The sequence below is a fragment of the Mobula hypostoma genome, chromosome 4 (genome assembly GCF_963921235.1).
Source record: "Mobula hypostoma chromosome 4, sMobHyp1.1, whole genome shotgun sequence".
Taxonomy (NCBI): domain Eukaryota; kingdom Metazoa; phylum Chordata; class Chondrichthyes; order Myliobatiformes; family Myliobatidae; genus Mobula; species Mobula hypostoma.
In genome coordinates this window covers 158,490,595-158,511,443 of record NC_086100.1, presented here as the reverse complement: position 1 = coordinate 158,511,443, position 20,849 = coordinate 158,490,595, and the positions used below count along the sequence as shown (strand labels likewise).

The following is a 20,849-nucleotide window of genomic DNA, read 5'->3' as shown; positions in this document are numbered from 1 at the left end:
GGTGGAATTTACTGCAGCCAATTGTGAGGCTTTATACTTTAGTAGGACCAACCAGGAGAGGTTTTACAAAGTGAATGGTAGGGCACTGAGGAGTGAGGTAGAACATAGGGATTTGTGACAACAGGTCCATAATTAGTTGAAAGTGGTATCACAGGTAGACAGGGTTGTAAAGAAAGCTTTTGCACATTGGCCTTCATAAATCAATGTACTGAGTACAGGAGATGGGATGTTATGTTAAAGTTGTGTAAGATCTTGGACCAGTATTGTCCCTCGCCAATGTTGGCAATATCGTGTGCAGTTTTGATCACCTTCCTGCAGTAAAGGTATAAACAAGGTTGAAAAATACAGAAAAAGTTTATAAGGATGTTGCCAGTTTTGGAGGGCCAGAGTTATGAGGAAAGATTGAATAGGTTAGGACAGTATTCCTTAGAATGTAGAAGATTGGGAGATTTGACAGAGGTATGCAAAATTAGGAGGGGTATAGATAGGGTTAATGCAAGCAAGCTTTTTCCACTGAGTTTGGGTGGGGCAACACCAAAAGTCATGGGTTAAGGGCGAGAAGTTTAAGGGGAACTTTTTAACTCAGAGGGTCATGAAAGTGAGGAATGAGCTTACAGCACAAGTGGGGTATGCAAGCTCAAGCTCAACGTTTAAGAGAAGTTTGGATAGGTACATGAAACATAAGAGCTATGGTCCCGGTGCAGACCAATGGGAGTAGGCAGTTTAAATGGCTTTCAGTATGGAGTAGATGGGCCAAAGGACCTGTTTCTGTGCAGTACTTCTCTATGACTCCAAGTGTATGCATAGCCTTTAAATGTTTTTCCATTTCCCTTTTGAATAGAATCATTGATCTACCTACTTCACTCTTCTGTGTAAGTTGGTATCAAAGGTACCAAAAGGTATCAATTGGCTTCTTCTTATTTATTACAATACTAAAGGAAGCAATTGGTCCATCAGGTTATGCTGACTCCCAGAATGTGACTCGCAAGTCCCACTTCCTCATCTAATTCCATGTTGACCTGCAACTTACTCTCTCTCACAAGCCTATCAAGTCTCCTTTGATTATTTTGCCATTTACCTACACTAGGGACAATTTACTGTAGCTATCAAATGTATCAACATGTCTCAGAATTGTGGAAATGAAACCAGAGGAAAATCTACGCAGTCTTGGAGAGAACATGCAAACCCCACACAGAAAGTACTGGAGGTCCAGGATTTTGCATAATTTAAGCATGTGTGCATATACACTAAGCCAAATTTCCTGGAAAACATGAGTTTTATTAATATATGATTCAAGACAGAACAGCAAAATTTCCTGGAAAGTTTTAAATGATTAACATATGCATCTAAACAAAAACAAAGTAAGTGAGCAATGAAACATCATACTTCAGATTCACTGATACTTGTTTTTAAGAAAATCACAGACTACGGCTAACTTTTGTGAAAAAATATACTACCAACACATACATCTACACAAAACACAGAACGAGTGCAACAAAAAAAGTCTTGATCAGTCTTTCATGCAGCAGCCATCTATAGTATTAAGACACCAGAGGTTAATCAGCCACTTTAAGGGCTGCTAATCATACACAGGCACATTTCTTGCTAAAAGTATTAGCAAGATCACTTGTGGCATGATGGAGGATGGGAGGGGAATAAGAAAAATAATCCAAATCTTTGATTTCCAATTATTGTTAATTCACCAAATGTTTTGCTTAAAACTCATAAAATATTGGATAAAAAGCCAGGTCAGAGTTTTTTTTCACATTTTTCATGAGATTATTTTATTTATTCAGTTTGATTTTTCCACTAGTACTCCATAATCAGACGAAGAATATTTTCAGAATTCCATCCATCCTGTCCTAACCAGCAGGAGAGCACACATCCATACAGAATATAGCCAGTGATGAATGAATGCTACATATTACATGCATAATCACTCACAAGTATCTCATTGACCTTGTAGCAATTAGAAATTCAGTCTGGCATCATGCCACTATGTGAACACAGCAAGCAATGGTTGAGCTCCTAAATCAATGAGATCTAAAAAATTCTTAATAAATAGCATAGAGTACAAACTAGAATGTGCAAGTTGGACTATAATTAGCAACATCAATTAATACTTTAAATTAAGAATAAACTACATACAGCTAGAAAGTGCCTTTCATAAGCACAGACTAACTTAAAATGATCACATTTAATTAAGTGTTTTTAAAGTATAATTACTGTTGTATTTAAGAAATGTAGCAGTCAATTTTGGTTATATCAGGTTCCACTTGGGAATCTAAAAAACAGATGTTTTGGGAGGGCTTTGTAAGATTTCTCATTGAGTCTCAATGAAATCCAATTTCATTGGAATATACAGAATTTTGACAAGGCTTGACAGGCTGGATATGGGGAAGAGATTACCCAGGCTGGGGAATCTAGAAAGTAGGTCACATTTCAGGATATGGGGCATGACATCTAGGATTGATGGGATGATAATTTTTTTCATTAACTGCAGAAAACCATGGAGGCCAAAATCATTGAATATATTAAGAAGGACATATATAGTATTCTAAACACTAGAAATGAGATATGTTTTAGGGGTAAAGATCATATTGAATAGTCTAGCAGGTTCAATGGGCTGAATGGCCTACTCCTTCTATTTTCCTGAATTTATGTTTAAGGATAAACATTGACCAGGAAATCCTGAGAAAACGTATGTTTCTCGGCTGATCTAAATATTCTATTTCTGCATTAAAATACAGAGAACACCTCAGATTAATTCCTCACTTTAAGATGACATCTCTGCTGATACAGCACTCCCTCAGTAACACAGTGGCATATCCGAAAACTCGAGACTGGATCTAATTCCTTATACTTTTCATTCAGAGCAACTGTGCCTTCACCGAGCCATGAATGACAGCTAACTGCACATCTATTATGATCTAGCCCATTTTATAAACACAACAGATTCTACAGATGCTAGAAATCTTAAGCAACACACACAAAATGCTGGATGAACTCAGCATATCAAGCAGCATCTACGGAGGGGGATAAACAGTTATTGTTTCGGGCAGAGACCCTTCATCAGGACTAGAACTGAAGGGGGCAAAAGCTAGAACAAGAAGGTGGGGTAGGGGAGGAGTATAAGCAGGCAAGTGATAAGTGAAACCAGGTGAGGAGGAAGGTGAGTGGATGGAGGAGGGGCAATGAAGTAAGAATCTGATAGGAGAGGATGATTGACCATGGAAAAAAGGGGAGGTAAAGGGGCACCAGAAGGAGGTGATGGCCAGGTGAGGAGAATAGAAAGGGATGAGAGGGGAATAAAAATGGGGAATGAAAAATGAGAATGGGAGGAAGGAGAAATTACCCAAGCTAGAGAAATTGATGTTCAGGCCAGCAGGTTGGAGGCTACCCAGACGGAATATTAGGTATTGCTCCTCCAACCTGATCGTGGCCTCATTATGGCAGTAGAAGGGGCTATGGATCGACATGTTGATATAGGAATAGGAGGTCGAATTGAAATGGGTGGCCCGGGAAATTCTGCCTTTTACAGTGGACAGAGCAAAGCTGCTCGACAAGGCTCCACCCTCCCCTCTACATTTTCCATAGTGATCATAACCGTCTCCCACCCACCCACCTCCCCATTCACCTGGACTCACCCATCACCAGCCAGCTTGTACTCCTTTGCCTCCATTCATCTTTTTTATTCTGCCTTCTGCCCCCTTTCTTTCCAGTCCTGTTAAAGGGCCTCGGCCCAAAACATCAATTATTTATTCCGCTTCAAAGATGCTGCCTGACTTGCTGTGTTCATACAGTATTTTGTGTGTGTAGCCCATTTTATGTTGTAACATTGAAATATAGTCAACAACTTACTCATATTTAAAGCTATATGACCACAATTTCTCATATTTCCTGATGACATTTGTCCTGTCAAGTTTATGGTTGCTCTCAGATCAATTCCATTGATCCTGCTCCTCTACATATTTTCCTATAACCTATCCCCTTCCCTACATGCTGAACAACTCCTGCGTGATTCTCCTGGTACCCACATTGAGTAGGCATAAATTATAGAGGCTAACATGATTGTGGCTTGTGGAAGGAAACCAGGGCACCCAAAGGAAACCCACGCAGAACAAGAAGAATGTGGAAACTCCACAGGACAACTGGAAATCAGGAATGGAACTGGGTTGAGGAGTTATGAGGCAGTAGAACTGTTGCTGCTCTACATCAGCACTGTGAAGGACTGCGGGTAGTAATGGTTCACATATATAACTTTCAAGAAGTATTATTTTCTTTCAATTTTTCTTGGAACTATACAATAATAATTCCTTTGATTAAAGATCAAAGATCATCAGTAATGACCTTTCAAGAATCACTAGATCCTGGAATGGTTCCAGAAAACTGGAAAATTGCAAATGTCACTCCACTCTTCAAGATGGGAGAGAGGCAGAAGAAAGGAAACTATAGGTCAGTTAGTCTGACCTCAGTGGTTGGGAAGATGTTGAGGGAGTCAATTATTAAGGATGATGTCTCAGGGTAGTTGTAGGCACATGATTAAAATAGGCTGTAGTCAGCATGGTTTTCTCAAGGGAAAAGTCTTGTCTGACAAATCTGTTGGAATTCTTTGAAGAAGTAACAAGCAGAATAAACAAATTGATGGATGTTGTTAATTTGGATTTTCAGAAGGTCTTTGACAAGGAGCCACACACCATGCTGCTTAACAAGCTACAAGCATTCTAGCATAGATATGCAATGCTGATTGGCAGGGGACAAAGAGTGGAAATAAAGGGAGCCTTTTCTGACTGGCTGCCGGTGACTAGTCATGTTCCACATGGGTCTGTGTTGGGACCAATTCTTCTTACATTATATGTCAATGATTTGGATGATGGAATTGATGGTTTTGTTGCAAAGTTTGCAGATGATATGAAGATAAGTGGAGGGGCAGGTAGTTTTAAGAAAGTAGAGAGGCTACAGGACAGACAGATTAGGGGAATAGACAAAGATGGAATACAGTGTCAGAAAGTGTATAGTCATACACTTTGGTAGAAGAAATGAAAGGGTTGACTATTCTCTAAATGGAGAGAAAATACAAAAAACTGAGATGCAAAAGGACTTGGGAGTCCTCGTGCTGGATTCCCAAAGGTTAATTTGCAGGTTGAGTTTGTGGTGAGAAAGGCAAATGCAATGTTAGCATTCATTTCAAGGGGGCTAGAATATTAAAGCAAGAAAGTAATATTGAAACTTTATAAAGCACTGGCGAGGCCTCTCTTGGAGTATTGAAAACAAGAGAAAATCTGCAGATGCTGGAAATCCAGGCCACACACACAAAATGTTGGAGGAACTCAGCAAGCCAGGCAGTATCTATGGAAAAAAGTACGGTTGACATTTTGGCCCAAGACCCTTTGGTAGGACTGAATTGTATTGGAGTATTGTAAGCAGATTTGGGCCCCTTATCTTAGAAAAGATGTGCTAAAACGGGAGAAGGTTCAAAGGGGTTCACGAAAATGATTCCAGGAATGAATGGCTTGTCATATGATGAGCATCTGATGGCTCTGGGCCTGTATTCACTAGAATTCAGAAGAATGAGGGGTGACCTAATTGAAACCTATTGAATTATGAAAGACCTTGATAGAGTGGGTGTGAAGAGGATGTTTCCTATGGTGGAAGAGTCGAAGACCAGAGGACACAGCCACAGAATAGAGTGGCGTCCTTTTAGAACGGAGATGAAGAGGAATTTCTTTAGCCAGAGGTTGGTGAATCTGTGGAATTCTTTGCCACAGGCAGTTGTGGAGGCTGAGTCTTTATGTATATTTAAGGCAAGGATTGATAGATTCTTGATTGGTCAGGGCATGAAGGGATACGGGGAAGAGACAGGAGACTGGGGCTGAGATGAAAACTGTATTAGCCATGGAGAAATGGAGAAGCAGGCTCAAAGGGCCAAATGGCCTAAATCTGCTCCTATATCTTATGGCCTTTGCCCAAGGGAAAGTGTTAAAATTGCCCATGTGGTCCTATTACGATTCCATGTCAATGGTTCAACTTTACTTCAGCTTTGTTCTACTGAAGTGCCAATTCATTTCTGAGATTTCCTTTTCTGTTGTTCACCTCTCAGAGATTTTTATTTTATTTAGACATACAGTGTGGAACAGTTCCTTCTGGCTCAATAAGCCGCACTGCCAAAGAACCCGTCTAATCCTAGTCTAATTACAGGACAATTTACAATGACCAATTACCCTACAAACAAGTACATCCTTGGAATGTGGGAGGAAACCGGAGCACCTGGAGGAAACCCACGCTGTTCACAGGGAGAACATACAAACTCCTTACCGACGGCACTGGAATTAAACTTCGAACTCCAGAATGCCCTGAGCTGTTATCTGCAATTTTTCTGATTTGCTGTCATTATCCTCCAAAGCATCAAAGTTCCACAGAAGATAGATGTAAAGTAGAATTTCCATGCTTTATCACCAATTCACATGGAAATCAGTAGTGCTGTAAACTAGATAAAATGTTATGTTCAAGTACCAGAAGAGAGACTTGGTTTTACGGAACATTAGCCAACCAATTTTCTGTGCAAGTTCAGTGTTTTTTCTCAACTCACATACTAAATTACTGATCTTCAGTTTCTTAACTTGCGTTTAAGTAGTTCACTGGAATCTTAATTTTTTTTTAAAAATCACTCCCTTATAACGGACTGAAATAAACAACTCTCCAGCCAAATGCTTTAACACAACAGGGCATCAGAAAATAAATCAAAAGCACACCTTTCAAATGGAGTTTATTATAACTGAAAGGAATTCAATAATGTCGCTTACTTTTTCTACTCCTTTACCCTCCTGTGTTCCATTAGACACTGTTTCCCTGGTGCATTTTATTTGATGGAATCTTCACTTTAAAATTATACTGTCTACTTCTGACACATATATATCCATTACCTCCCAGCGATCAGCAAAGATTTCACATTTACCATTCACAAATGTAGTCATTTGTATGTGTATGTCATCCAAACATCTGCAAAAAATTTATAGCACAATACAAACACTGGCAGTCCACTCATCAAACATAATTTACATTATGAACTGGGATACTTTCTCAGATTATTCTTGAGGTAACAACTGATCAACGATAAAGTTCATTTCACGCAGAACAGCTTTAAGCACAAATGCCACACCAATGATGACTGTTCAAAAATCTACTGAAGTAATTTGTTGAAATGACACATTTGCAGATTATACAATTTCTGTGCACACAGGAACCTGGTACAAACACATCCAAAGATTGTTCTACATTTGTGGTATTGTAACAGCATGAGAATGGCCAGTCTCGCTGTTTTCTCGCTGCTGCCATCAGTTAGAATATATAAGTGCCCCAAGACTCGTACAAGAACATTTACTATCCCTAAATGATTAGGGTCTTTAACAAAAGGGGATAACTACACTCATTCTATTTCTGGTGCTCCCACAACCGATGGTCTTACTTTAAGGGCTCTTTATCTTGTTATTTCATACTGGTTATTTATTGCTATTTATTTATATTTGCATTTACACAGTTTGTTCTTAATTGATCCTCTTTAACAGTTACTGTTCTACAGATTTGCTGAGTATGCTAGCAGGAAAATTTCTCAGGGATTTATGTGGTGTCATGCAGTACTCTGATACAGTAATAAATTTTACTTTGAACTTTGAGTCTCAATGCTGATACCATGTGCACCCAGAAAAGCTTGTCAGGACTACCCACAGAAATTAGACAGAGTTCTGCCAGTGTTAGGTATAGCATATAAGATAGGGTTTATCTATTTCAGTATAAATATCCTTTCTGTAAGGTGTGCTATTCTTCAATTATTAGAATCAATCTTCCTGGCACTGAAAACGACTTTTATGAGTGCAATATCTCATTACTTCTTTCTCTTCTCTTAATCTAACATTACATTCCCTCATTTTAATTTGTTTTCTGTACATGAAACGTCACTGAATTCAGTAAATGAATTGGTTTAAATCCTATACAGCTCATTAACACAACTGCAATGCCAGCTGTTAAGGAAATGCACAGTTCCATGTCACATTCAGTCATGACACCAACGACCTTTAGAGGATATGAGGTGGTTTCAGTGTTTACCCTGCATCAATCTTGACTGCAAAATTTTAGGAAAATTAAATAAGCTGTTTGGTCACAAGCTACAATAATTTCTGGCTTAAAACATCGTAATTCACATTAACCTTACAAATGACAGGATGCACAGAATACAAAAACAAATCAGTTGAAAAGAATCATAAAGATCCTGACTTTTTCTGAATTATTACAAAATACCATCATCATGAAAAACAATATTATTAGTGTTTTTTTAGATAAGGATTAAATAGTACCAGTTTTAAAATATTACCTTGTTACCTCTCTCTCCTTTAATAGTTCTTCCAGACTTCTCTCATAATGCTCAGTAACAACGACCAGTCTTTCTGTAGAAGAGGCATAACAGGGATGTATTGCACCTTACTGCTGCCACAAAACAATAAATTTCACGAGACATGCCGGTAATAATAAACCCAATTCTAATTCTGAGGATCCCCAAGATGTTAAACAATACGGCAAAAATTGCTTTTAAAGATCTGCACATGATAATGCACATTATGAACTTGACCTTACTACTTCTATGAAATAACAAAAGGAAGGAAACGATTTAGAGACATAGATAATGGGACTTGGAGTAGGCCTTTGGGCCATTTTCAACCATTCCATTCAACTACGTTCTATAAAAACGGATGCCATGTAGAGAGGAAGGGGTAGATTGATCTTAGAGTAGATTAAAGGCTGGCACAACACTGTGGGTCAAAAGGCCTGTACTGTGCTATAGTGTTCTGTATTTTATAATATTCTGAGGCTTGATCATTCATGTCAGTACCCTATTCCTATCTTCTCCCTGCATCCTTTGAGTACCTTCTTGAATGTATATAATGACTTGGCCTCCATTGCCTTCAGTAAAGACGTTTCTTCTCCATGTGTGAATTTTATAGATCCCCGCTCATTCTTCTCTATGTCAATGGTCAAAATGATCTAGTATCTCCACATACCTCTCTCCTGCCATCTCAGGTATCCTGTCTTGTAAACCTTTGTTGATCTCACTTCATGGCAAGGACATCCTTCCTTGGATAAGGAGAGCAAAATTCCACACAAAGTTCCATCTGAAATCTTATCGTACCCTTACAGAGCTGCATCTATGCTCCTGTATTCAAATCAGAGTCATACAGTACAGAAATGGACTCTTCATACCACCAATTCCAAACAGACCTTTTTGTCTTTCTACATGAATGTTATTTGCTAGGATTAGGTCTGTATTCTTCTATGCCTTACCAATTCACGTTCTTGTCTAAATGCCTCTTATATGTAACATCTGTTCCCAGCAACTCCTCTAGCAGCAAGTTCCAGATGCCACTACTATCTGGGAAAAAGGTTCTGAGTCCCTGCCTATCTACACAATTGATTATTTTACATACTTCTCTCAGGTTACCCTCAGCTTCCTTCACTCCAGGGAAAACAAGCTGAGTCTATTCAATCTTTGCCCATAAGGAAAATCCTCCAAACCAGGCAAAGCAATCACACCTTTGCTGAAGTGTAGCAACCAGAACCATATATAATACTCCGAGTGCAGCCTAATCAGTCTTTTGTAAAGTTACTACTACTTTTATCAATGGTTGGAATTGAGATTGGAGCTGCCTAATTAATCACCATTTCTCATAACTCTGGAACTTGTTCCTTTACTTATAAAGATTACCAGAAAACTTGCAAGCCTATCTGAGTTGTTGACTCCATGGTTTATTCTGTTGCCAGAAGTTAGACTGATCTGACTGTTATTGTGAGTTATAAGATTGTGAGGATTGTGACTAGTGGTGTCCCACAAGGATCTGTTCTGGGACCTCTACTTTTCGTGATTTTTATTAACGACCTGGATGTGGGGGTAGAAGGGTGGGTTGGCAAGTTTGCAGACGACACAAAGGTTGGTGGTGTTGTAGATAGTGTAGAGGATTGTCAAAGATTGCAGGGAGACATTGATAGGATGCAGAAGTGGGCTGAGAAGTGGCAGATGGAGTTCAACCCGGAGAAGTGTGAGGTGGTACACTTTGGAAGGAAAACTCCAAGGCAGAGTACAAAGTAAATGGCAGGATACTTGGTAGTGTGGAGGAGCAGAGGGATCTCGGGGTACATGTCTACAGATCCCTGAAAGTTGCCTCACAGGTGGATAGGGTAGTTAAGAAAGCTTATGGGGTGTTAGCTTTCATAAGTCGAGGGATAGAGTTTAAGAGTCGTGATGCAATGATGCATCTCTATAAAACTCTGGTTAGGCCACACTTGGAGTACTGTGTCCAGTTCTGGTCACCTCACTATAGGAAGGATGTGGAAGCATTGGAAAGGGTACAGAGGATATTTACCAGGATGCTGCCTGGTTTAGAAAGTATTCATTATGATCAGAGATTAAGGGAGCTAGGGCTTTACCCTTTGGAGAGAAAGAGGATGAGAGGAGACATGATAGAGGTATACAAGATAATAAGAGGAATAGATAGAGTGGATAGCCGGCGCCTCTTCCCCAAGGCACCACTGCTCAATACAAGAGGACATGGCTTTAAGGTAAGGGGCGGGAAGTTCAAGGGGGATATTAGAGGAAGGTTTTTTACTCAGAGAGTGGTTGGTGTGTGGAATGCACTGCCTGAGTCAGTGGTGGAGGCAGATACACTAGTGAAGTTTAAGAGACTACTAGACAGATATATGGAGGAATCTAAGGTGGGGGCTTATATGGGAGGCAGGATTTGAGGGGCGGCACAACATTGTGGGCCGAAGGGCCTGTACTGTGCTGTACTATTCTATGTTCTATATTTATTTAGTGCTGTATTCTATATAGAACAAACAGACCCTCAGGTCAACATGTACATATAGATTGGAGATGGCTGCCAACTTGAGGTTCAAAGCACTACCAAACACTCAAAGCACATCTGAGATAGTTGCAAAATAATTAACATGCCTATTTAAGTGCATCTTTAAAAACTTTATTTACTATACAATAAACATCCACCAGCAACATACCCTGTGTTTTGTCAAGCGGTATCCTTAAACATTTCAAATATTAATTGTAGGCAAACATGGCAAAATGCACTGAAGAGCCAGGCTGTGTATGCTTGGAGAATATTTACACTCACATTTATTTCATTTACCATCAACTCTTGTAATTTTTCATGAGCTTGACAACAATAATTATCATTTGAGCTTAACTGGTGTACAGTTGTAGGACATGAAATCATAGAAATAGATAAAGGCAAAATGATAGAAAGATTTGTAAATAAGAGTCTGCAGTTGTGCTGGACCAGGCACCCACTTAGTATCATCACTGGGTACTCCTGTCTGCTTCCCACCTAGTATCATCACTGGGTACTCCTGTCTGCTCCTCACCTAGTATCATCACTGGGTACTCCTGTCTGCTTCCATTCACCTAGTATCATCACTGGGTACTCCTGTCTGCTCCCATTCACCTAGTATCATCACTGGGTACTCCTGTCTGCTCCTCACCTAGTATCATCACTGGGTACTCCTGTCTGCTTCCCACCTAGTATCATCACTGGGTACTCCTGTCTGCTCCTCACCTAGTATCATCACTGGGTACTCCTGTCTGCTTCCATTCACCTAGTATCATCACTGGGTACTCCTGTCTGCTCCCATTCACCTAGTATCATTACTGGGTACTCCTGTCTGCTTCCCACCTAGTATCATCACTGGGTACTCCTGTCTGCTCCTCACCTAGTATCATCACTGGGTACTCCTGTCTGCTTCCATTCACCTAGTATCATCACTGGGTACTCCTGTCTGCTCCTCACCTAGTATCATCACTGGGTACTCCTGACTGCTCCCCACCTAGTATCATCACTGGGTACTCCTGTCTGCTCACCACCTCGTCTCATCACTGGGTACTCCTGTCTGCTCCCATTCACCTATTATCATCACTGGGTATTCCTGTCTGCTCCCCACCTAGTATCATCACTGGGTACTCCTGTCTGCTCCCATTCACGTAGTATCATCACTGGGTACTCCTGTCTGCTTCCATTCACCTAGTATCATCACTGGGTACTCCTGTCTGCTCCCCACCTCGTATCATCACTGGGTACTCCTGTCTGCTTCCATTCACCTAGTATCATCACTGGGTACTCCTGTCTGCTCCCATTCACCTAGTATCATCACTGGGTACTCCTGTCTGCTCCCCACCTAGTATCATCACTGGGTACTCCTGTCTGCTTCCATTCACCTAGTATCATCACTGGGTACTCCTGTCTGCTCCCATTCACCTAGTATCATTACTGGGTACTCCTGTCTGCTTCCATTCACCTAGTATCATCACTGGGTACTCCTGTCTGCTCCCATTCACCTAGTATCATCACTGGGTACTCCTGTCTGCTCCCATTCACCTAGTATCATCACTGGGTACTCCTGTCTGCTCCCATTCACCTAGTATCATCACTGGGTACTCCTGTCTGCTCCCCACCTAGTATCATCACTGGGTACTCCTGTCTGCTCCCATTCACCTAGTATCATCACTGGGTACTCCTGTCTGCTCCCATTCACCTAGTATCATCACTGGGTACTCCTGTCTGCTCCCATTCACCTAGTATCATCACTGGGTACTCCTGTCTGCTCCCATTCACCTAGTATCATCACTGGGTACTCCTGTCTGCTCCCATTCACCTAGTATCATCACTGGGTACTCCTGTCTGCTCCCATTCACCTAGTATCATCACTGGGTACTCCTGTCTGCTCCCCACCTAGTATCATCACTGGGTACTCCTGTCTGCTCCCATTCACCTAGTATCATCACTGGGTACTCCTGTCTGCTCCCCACCTAGTATCATCACTGGGTACTCCTGTCTGCTTCCATTCACCTAGTATCATCACTGGGTACTCCTGTCTGCTTCCATTCACCTAGTATCATCACTGGGTACTCCTGTCTGCTCCCATTCACCTAGTATCATCACTGGGTACTCCTGTCTGCTCACCATTCACCTAGTATCATCACTGGGTACTCCTGTCTGCTCCCATTCACCTAGTATCATCACTGGGTACTCCTGTCTGCTCCCATTCACCTAGTATCATCACTGGGTACTCCTGTCTGCTCCTCACCTAGTATCATCACTGGGTACTCCTGTCTGCTCCCATTCACCTAGTATCATCACTGGGTACTCCTGTCTGCTCCCCACCTAGTATCATCACTGGGTACTCCTGTCTGCTCCCCACCTAGTATCATCACTGGGTACTCCTGTCTGCTCCCCACCTAGTATCATCACTGGGTACTCCTGTCTGCTCCCCACCTAGTATCATCACTGGGTACTCCTGTCTGCTCCCATTCACCTAGTATCATCACTGGGTACTCCTGTCTGCTCCCCACCTAGTATCATCACTGGGTACTCCTGTCTGCTCCTCACCTAGTATCATCACTGGGTACTCCTGTCTGCTCACCACCTCGTATCATCACTGGGTACTCCTGTCTGCTCCTCACCTAGTATCATCACTGGGTACTCCTGTCTGCTCACCACCTCGTATCATCACTGGGTACTCCTGTCTGCTCCCATTCACCTATTATCATCACTGGGTATTCCTGTCTGCTCCCCACCTGGTATCATCACTGGGTATTCCTGTCTGCTCCCCACCTAGTATCATTACTGGGTACTCCTGTCTGCTCCCATTCACCTAGCATCATCACTGGGTACTCCTGTCTGCTCCCCACCTAGTATCATCACTGGGTACTCCTGTCTGCTCCCCACCTCGTATCATCACTGGGTACTCCTGTCTGCTCCCATTCACCTAGTATCATCACTGGGTACTCCTGTCTGCTCCCCACCTAGTATCATCACTGGGTACTCCTGTCTGCTTCCATTCACCTAGTATCATCACTGGGTACTCCTGTCTGCTTCCATTCACCTAGTATCATCACTGGGTACTCCTGTCTGCTCCCATTCACCTAGAATCATCACTGGGTACTCCTGTCTGCTTCCATTCACCTAGTATCATCACTGGGTACTCCTGTCTGCTCCCCACCTAGTATCATCACTGGGTACTCCTGTCTGCTCCCCACCTAGTATCATCACTGGGTACTCCTGTCTGCTCCCATTAACCTAGTATCATCACTGGGTACTCCTGTCTGCTCCCATTCACCTAGTATCATCACTGGGTACTCCTGTCTGCTCCCATTCACCTAGTATCATCACTGGGTACTCCTGTCTGCTCCCCACCTAGTATCATCACTGGGTACTCCTGTCTGCTCCCATTCACCTAGTATCATCACTGGGTACTCCTGTCTGCTCCCATTCACCTAGTATCATCACTGGGTACTCCTGTCTGCTCCCATTCACCTAGTATCATCACTGGGTACTCCTGTCTGCTTCCCACCTAGTATCATCACTGGGTACTCCTGTCTGCTCCCATTCACCTAGTGTCATCACTGGGTACTCCTGTCTGCTCACCATTCACCTAGTATCATCACTGGGTACTCCTGTCTGCTTCCATTCACCTAGTATCATCACTGGGTACTCCTGTCTGCTCCCATTCACCTAGTATCATCACTGGGTACTCCTGTCTGCTCCTCACCTAGTATCATCACTGGGTACTCCTGTCTGCTTCCCACCTAGTATCATCACTGGGTACTCCTGTATGCTCCTCACCTAGTATCATCACTGGGTACTCCTGTCTGCTTCCATTCACCTAGTATCATCACTGGGTACTCCTGTCTGCTCCCATTCACCTAGTATCATCACTGGGTACTCCTGTCTGCTCCTCACCTAGTATCATCACTGGGTACTCCTGTCTGCTCCTCACCTCGTATCATCACTGGGTACTCCTGTCTGCTCCCCACCTAGTATCATCACTGGGTACTCCTGTCTGCTTCCATTCACCTAGTATCATCACTGGGTACTCCTGTCTGCTCCCATTCACCTAGTATCATTACTGGGTACTCCTGTCTGCTTCCCACCTAGTATCATCACTGGGTACTCCTGTCTGCTCCTCACCTAGTATCATCACTGGGTACTCCTGTCTGCTCCCATTCACCTAGTATCATCACTGGGTACTCCTGTCTGCTCCCCACCTAGTATCATCACTGGGTACTCCTGTCTGCTCCCCACCTAGTATCATCACTGGGTACTCCTGTCTGCTCCCCACCTAGTATCATCACTGGGTACTCCTGTCTGCTCCCATTCACCTAGTATCATCACTGGGTACTCCTGTCTGCTCCCATTCACCTAGTATCATCACTGGGTACTCCTGTCTGCTCCCCACCTCGTATCATCACTGGGTACTCCTGTCTGCTTCCATTCACCTAGTATCATCACTGGGTACTCCTGTCTGCTCCCCACCTAGTATCATCACTGGGTACTCCTGTCTGCTCCCCACCTCGTATCATCACTGGGTACTCCTGTCTGCTCCCATTTACTTAGGATGGAAGCAGAGGGCTTATGCAACACCATCACTGTCGAGCAGCAACAACAAACAGCAAAATGTGTAGGTTATGTTCAAAGGTTTCAAAGGTACATTTAATGTCAGAGAAATATATACAATATACATTCTGAAATTCTTTTTCTTCGCAAATGTCCACGTCCTCCTCCTTTCAAATGTTTATGTTCGGACACAAAGCAAAGTTGGGGGTAGATTCTTGATGCCTATCAAATCTGGCACCGTCATTAAGTTTTAAATTTCTGATATTCATAAGTCTTTAAATAAATTAAAATTCAAACAAATAATTAAAAAAATTAAAATGTGATTTTAAAATTAAACAATTCAAATCATAAAAAATAAATAGTTAAAGTATTTGAAGATTTTTTTGAGATCTTATCTTGCCTTTTGGTTCTTAGTCTGTATATTTAAAATGACAATTGAAATCAATAGGACTTCAGTTCTTAACCTCGGTCTGACCTGTTTTATAATAGGAGATGAGTTTCCCAGAATGACATTTTGGAATCCCAGTAAGTATTGGCCACAGCTTTTTGTCCCATTTGGGAGTACAGTAAAGAAAATAGTTACAAATTTGGCATTCCACACCTGTCAATCTTTCCTAGATTCTGAACATACAAATCTGGGAATTACTTTAGTGCAAATGTTTAATGGCATAGCTAGTACAATTCTGAGAACTGATGATAAAACCCAGACACTGTTAAATAAGAAACAAACGCATATCAGAAGGCCTAGGAGTGCTGGGTTAATGTGGGGGGGCAACTTATAATAACAACCATAAAGATATGGAAGGCAAATTTGTAGAAGATAGAATCAGCCTGGGCAATTTGAAATAGAATATTGAGATTACGAATATCATATGTGAGAATTTCTGCACGTGAGCCATGGCTGGAAAGATTTGATCAATGTTGCTGACACATTTAGTCTTTGATTCAAAGGCAATGGCGATCTACACCGTGTCTATGCCATATGAAAAAACCCTACCGTGCTTGCCACGTAATATATCCACGTACTGGCAGAGCCTGGGATGAGAGATGGCCTTCAGGATCTGGAATCGTCCTAGAATTCTGACAGAGTTTGGGGTGAGTGGAAGCCCATTACTACCACACACATCATGTGGAAGTGCAGATGCAAAAAACGTGAAAGCGCCGAGCTGAGCATCCTTGAGGGGAAACATTTTATTCTCAGAGCAGTGTTATGGCATATCTGAAAAGAAATACCAAATAAACAAGACATTGAGTGTAGAATAAGAGCTGTCATTTTAAGTTATTGAGACTCACAATTTGTTGAAGCTGGGTAACGCTCATAAGTAATCACAGCATTATTAGAATATCAATGCCATAAATTAAGGTGCTCAATCCCAATTGAAAACAAGGATAAACAAATGATAAAAGAAACTTGGAATTCTCTTATCCAATGAATTCTTTGAAACCAACATCGATGGATATTTGCTTGGTAAAAGGTATTAAAAGTTACAGAATATCAGGCTCAAGGGGAATGAATGACTGATCTTACAACATATCTGTAAACTAGGGAAGGAAGAAATGAATTGTTTAATAAGTGTAATCTACAACTTATTTGTAGGAAAGCTTTACAAAAGTACATCACCTTAAAGTACTTGTGTTTAAAACTGCTGTCAGTTACTTCAAAAAAACTTAAAAGGTACAGAATATACAACAGTTATAATGGACCAAGCAAAACATGATGAGCGATCGTTTCAATTAGTGAAAAGTTAAGGAAAGCACAACAATCCTATACAATCACAACATGTTATCAAGCATTGTGAAATCATTCTTGGCCTCATTGTAATTTTGACAAACACATCGATTCTGTTTGTGTTCTGTGTTAGTGGATCTTCAATGGCATGATCATTGTCCATTGAAATAGGCAGCCAGTAATGCCGGCCTTACCCAGTGCTACTTAAATGGAAGTAGGTGAGCTTATCTAGACATGCTACTTTCAGTCCAAACACTTTATTTGTTCACTGATGCGTGTGGGATTTTGTTATACATTAACTGGCTATCACACATAGCAGGCCCACACCTTGCTGACCCTAACCCATATGTCTTTTTGGAAATGGGAAGAAACTGGACACCTGGAGGAAAACCCCACAGTCATGGGGTGAACATACAAACTCCTAACTGACAGTGGCGGGGACTGAAACCTGATCTTCTGATCACTGGTGCTGGAATAGTCTTACACCAGCCGCTATGCTACCATGCCACCCCACCGAGAAAAGTGTGGTTTTCCCAGCGCCTCAGCTGCCTTTGTAGAATGTGCAGATCTCAGAGGTATATAGGAGACAGAAATCACTGCTGCCTTAGAGAGAGTTTGTGCCAAATATGAGGTCTTGATCTTCAAATACCCTTTTCCCTGATTGATCAAAGGATGCACTGGCACATGGAAGACAGAGGAGAATTTCAACATCAAGTCTGCCTTCCCTGAGGTAGCTTCCTAAATATGGGAATTGGTTCTAATATTATTTTCCAAGGGAAGTCTGGTGCAGTGCCAATTTTTGGTAGAGGACCTTTGTCTTGCAGATGTTCTGAGCAAGACCAAGCTCCTCGTAACTCTTCAGTGAATGTGACAACAATGATTTGGATCTCAGCCTGAGTGTGCACAAACACAAACCTTTCCATATGTTCGCATGCCTGACACCAGATTGCTGAAACAGATACTCTGCTCTGAGTTCGGAAATGAGAAAAGGCTATCAGGCCAAAAGAGAGAAAGGTTCAGGGTCATGTTCAATGGCTGCTGACTGCCGGGAAATCTCCGTCTGCTCCGAATGGAAGTACATTCCTAATAGTATCAAGAACTTGAGTTTGTGCATTGCGAGAAGTAATGTACAAGTAGAGGAAGAATCAAACCACTTCACAAACCACCGACCCATCCACGTTTCCAGACACCTCATGCCCCATCTGGTATGTGACATGGAGGGAAACTGCAGGGGATGTGCTTACATACACCTGTCCTACTTGATGATAAAGAGGGCAGACTTCAGAGATGCTGACAAGTAGCCTGGCCGACTAACAGCAATCATTTTGTAAATGGTAAGCACTGCAATTGCTGTGCAATAGTGGTGTAGGAAATTAATGTTAGGGGTGATGGATGAGTTAGCAATGAACTGAGATGTTTCATACTACGTAGTGTCAACTGTTTTGAGATTTGTTGAGCTGCATTATCTAAGTAAAGGGTATTCCAACACAGTCCTGACTTGTTCCTGTGGATTGCAAAAACAAAACACAGACTGTCAGGATCTAAGTCATTCACTATCAGATATCCAGCCTCAGATCTGCAATATTGTTGTGGCTGGTCGAATTGAGGTTTTGGTCCATAGTGACCGCAGGATGGGAAGACTCAGCAATGAATGTCAAAAGGTAGATGGGTAGATTTTTTAGAAGATGGCCATTTGGTTATCCAAGCCAGCTAGTGGTTCAATATTCCAGGAATTCTAGGGCAAGTTGAATTTCGATCCTGTTCTCTCGTGATCGCTGTACGGAGGTTGCCTGTTCTCCTCGTGACCAGGTGGATTTCAGATCATAAGTTATAGGAGCAGAATTAAGCCATTTGGCCCTTCAAGTCTGCTCTGCCGTTTCATCATGGCTGATCCAATTTTCCCCTCGGCCTCAATCTTCTACCTTCTCCCCGTATCCCTTCATGCCCTGAATAAAGAACTTATCAAGCTCTGTCTTAAATACACGCACAAACAGTAAAAACTTGGACTGCACAGCTGCCTGTGGCAAAGAATTCCATAGATTTTCTCTGAATGTTCCAGTTTTCTCCCACATTCCAAAGGCGTGTGGTTAATTGGCCCACTGTAAACTGTGTGTCGATGAGAGAGAATAAAAATTTAAGATCAGTGTAGGATTTGAGTCTGTACCTAACTATTGCATAGTCTTGCTGTACAAGGATGCACACTGCTTCATTTACTATGGAATATTGAATGGAATTGACCAGTTTGCAAGTATGAGCAAACATACCCGCGTCATGGGTCATTGGTAAAGCCGCTGAAGATGGTTGGGCCTACAACACTTCTCAGAGCAATTCCTACAGTTCGGACACTGCAACAGTTCTGTGATCAGTCAGAAAAGTGCAAGACAATAAAATTCTAAACTGCAACTGGTTATAAACTTGTGAAATTTGAACCACGAACCTCAATCATTTAAATAATTTTGAAAAGTTGAAGTAGGATAAATATGTGGCTTTATGGTTCACGTTCAGTACTTGCTACCTACTGACAAACTACAACTTGAAATGACTTCTTTGATAGGAATACACTTTGGGACAATCCAAAGTCATGAAAAGTGCTATATAATTGCAAATATTTCTGCTTTCTTCCCTTCTCTGTTTCTGTTTAATTTCTGTAGAACAATGCATTTTTGCCCTCATTCATAGTATTGGACTGGATTACAATCTCCATTTCTTCTTTATTCCACTGTCATTTAGCTAAATTGTGGTATGTTGTTAAATTTGCTGATGTGCAACACTGCTCATTCACTGCAACACACACACAATGCTGGAGGAACCCAGCGGGACAGGCAGCATCCATTTAAGGACAGGAATAAACAGTTGACATTTCGACTAAGATCCTTTATTGGAACCGGAAAAGAAGGAAGCTGGAATAAGAAGGCAGGAGGGTGGGAGAGAAGTGTAAACTGGCAGGTGAGAGGTGAAACCAGGTGAGAAGTGGGAGGGGGAGGGGTGACGAAGTGAGACGTTGGGAGGTGATAGCCGGACAAGGTCAAGGGCTGAAGTAAAAGGGATTTGATAGGAGGGGAGAGTGGTGTATTGTATGGCGTATTGGTCTTCATCAATTGTGGAATTGAATTTAGGAGCTGAGAGGCAATGTTGCAGCTATATAGGATCCAGGTCAGACCCCACTTGGAGTACTGTGCTCAGTTCTGGTCGCCTCACTACAGGAAGGATGTGAAAACCATAGAAAAGGTGCAGAGGAAATTTACAAGAATGTTGCCTGGATTGGGGAGCATGCCTTATGAAGACAGGTTGAGTGAACTCAGCCTTTTCTCCTTGGAGTGACAGAGGATGAGAGATGACCTGATAGAGGTGTATAAGATGATGAGAGGCATTGATCGTGTGGATAGTCAGAGGCTTTTTCCCAGGGCTGAAATAGCTGCCACAAGAGGGCACAGGTTTAAGGTGCTGATAGAGGTATATAAGATGATGAGAGGCATTGATCGTAGATCAATAGATACAGAGGAGATGTCAGGGGTAAGTTTTTTTTTACGGCAGAGAGTGGTGAGTGCGTGGAATAGGCTGCCGGCAACGGTGGTGGAGGCAGATATGATAGGGTCTTTTAAGAGATTTTGGATAGGTACATGGAGCTTAGAAAAATAGAGGGCTATGGGTAACCCTTGTAATTTCTAAGGTAG

The 20,849-nt window shown here is 41.9% G+C and overlaps 1 protein-coding gene across 2 annotated transcripts in view; it reads right to left on the bottom strand.

Moving 5' to 3' along the window:
* Positions 1–20,849, bottom strand: part of tbck (TBC1 domain containing kinase) — a 248,987-nt gene that overhangs the window by 219,481 nt on the left and 8,657 nt on the right. The window contains exons 2-3 of one of the 2 annotated variants that reach the window (XM_063046811.1): positions 16,444–16,665; positions 8,369–8,441 (exon numbers count right to left, since the gene is read on the bottom strand). In XM_063046811.1, coding sequence (XP_062902881.1) covers positions 8,369–8,441; positions 16,444–16,636 — 266 coding nt within the window. In that variant the 5' untranslated portion in view covers positions 16,637–16,665. Of the gene's footprint in view, positions 1–8,368; positions 8,442–16,443; positions 16,666–20,849 lie in introns of those variants that run through there. The other variant, XM_063046812.1, reaches the window with a different exon arrangement.